The 1656-nt window shown below is 40.6% G+C and overlaps 1 protein-coding gene across 1 annotated transcript; it reads right to left on the bottom strand.

Moving 5' to 3' along the window:
* Window positions 1–339: 339 nt before the first annotated feature.
* On the bottom strand, window positions 340–1236 carry LOC145099275 (uncharacterized). Its single transcript, XM_079036869.1, has 2 exons — window positions 616–1236; window positions 340–537 (listed from the first exon to the last, which is right to left on the bottom strand). Exons 1-2 carry the CDS (start codon window positions 1234–1236, stop codon window positions 340–342), a joined length of 819 nt encoding a protein of 272 aa, XP_078892995.1.
* Window positions 1237–1656: the final 420 nt, after the last annotated feature.

The raw sequence follows: 1656 nt of genomic DNA, 5'->3' as shown, positions 1-1656 counted from the left end.
CGGGCTCACCCATTTGCTATCCGAGATTGGATAGATCATTCCCGCATCTAGGAGCTTCAAAATCTCTTTCTTACCAACTTCCATCATTGGCGGATTCAATCTTCTTTGCGCGTCTCTACTCGGCTTACATTCATCTTCCATTAAGATTTTGTGCATACAAGTGGAGGGACTCAAACCCTTGATATCCGCAATCGTCCAACCTATTGCTTCTTTATGTTCCCTCAACACCTTGAGGAGTAGTTCTTCTTCACACTTGGTTAGGTGAGTTGAAATGATGACCGGAAGAGTCTCGTTGTCTCCCAAGTACACATACTTCGAATGTTGAGGAAGGACCTTTAATTATAATTCTGGCGGTTGGACAAGGGAGGGTGGCAATCTCGTGTGAGTTTGAGGTAAATCAATTTTCTTCACACTAAATTGGGTGGTCTTCTTGATCTCCAAATTGTTGACTAATCTTTCAATTTCGGGGTCTAGCGAGTAGAGCTTCAACTTCTTAGCTAATTTTGCACAATCAAACCCCTTGCTCAAAACCGTCTCCTACATGTCATGATCATACAACTCGAACAATTCTTGAGTTAATGGTTCGACAACATCTATAAAGCACAAAGATGAAACATCACTAGGATACCTCATAGCATCATAAATGTTAAAACTTATTGTTTCACCATCAAATTCCAATGTTAAACTTCCCGCATACACATCAATCTTTGTTCTACCCATCTTCAAGAATGATCTACCAAGTAAGATTATACCTGATTTTGAAGATACTTGTTCATCTAGGTCAATCACATAGAAATCCATCGGGAAGACCAATTGGTTTGCTTGTACTAGGACATCTTCCAAAACACCACTAGGAAAGACACTTGATTTATCCGCAAGAGATATTATGACACTGGTTTCACTTAAGGGTCCGACATTCAATGATTCATACACCGAGTAGGGCATGACATTGATAGAGGCACCAATATCAAGCATAGCACTACTAAAAGTGACATCTCCAATCTTGCAAGGAAACGTGAACATTCTGGGATCTTTACACTTAGGTGGAAGCTTCCTTTGAAATACCGCGGATGCATTTTCGTTCATCGAGATTTTCGCATTTCCTTTCAAATTTCTCTTGTTGGTGCAAAGCTCATTCAAGAATTTTGCATATCTTGGAATTTGCTTGATTTCATCAAGTAAAGCAATGTTTACTTCCACCTTTCGGAAGGTGTCCAAGATCTCTTTCTCCTCCATATTCTTCTTTGAAGTTGCAAATCGGGAAGGGAACGGTAGTTGAATGGCTATTGGTGTCACTAGAGGAGCAGTCTTCTTTGGGGCTCCAACTTGTGCATCGTTCTTGATTATAGGCTCTTCAACGGGAATGATCTCTATTTCTTCCTCTTCTTCCCTTGGCTTCTTCTTTGAACTACTTTCTCCGGCTTGTTTGCCACTTCTCAAGGTCACCACATTGACATTTGGGTTCTTTTCGGTTTGAGAAGGGAGTTTACCATGAGATTCCAACTTGCTTATGGATGTAACTATATCTTCCATTTGTGCTTCAAGGTTGGAGATACTAGTCCTTGTCTCTTTTCGGAATTGTTGGGTACTAGTGGCTAAAGATTTGACAATGTCTTCAAGACACATTTCGGAGCTACTTGGTTGAGATTGAGGAGG

This window comes from Lactuca serriola, chromosome 4 (assembly GCF_051521515.1).
Source record: "Lactuca serriola cultivar US96UC23 chromosome 4, Lser_US96UC23_V15, whole genome shotgun sequence".
Taxonomy (NCBI): domain Eukaryota; kingdom Viridiplantae; phylum Streptophyta; class Magnoliopsida; order Asterales; family Asteraceae; genus Lactuca; species Lactuca serriola.
The sequence above is the reverse complement of the archived record's forward strand: the minus strand, read 5'-3'. Positions and strand labels throughout refer to the sequence as shown.

Coding starts and splice junctions, on each gene's coding strand:
- LOC145099275 (XM_079036869.1), bottom strand. CDS start 1,236: ATGGAGGAGAAAGAGATCTTGGACACCTTCCGAAAGGTGGAAGTAAAC. Junction 538..615: donor CTATGAGGTATCCTAGTGAT/GTTTCATCTTTG, acceptor CATGACATGTAG/GAGACGGTTTTGAGCAAGGG.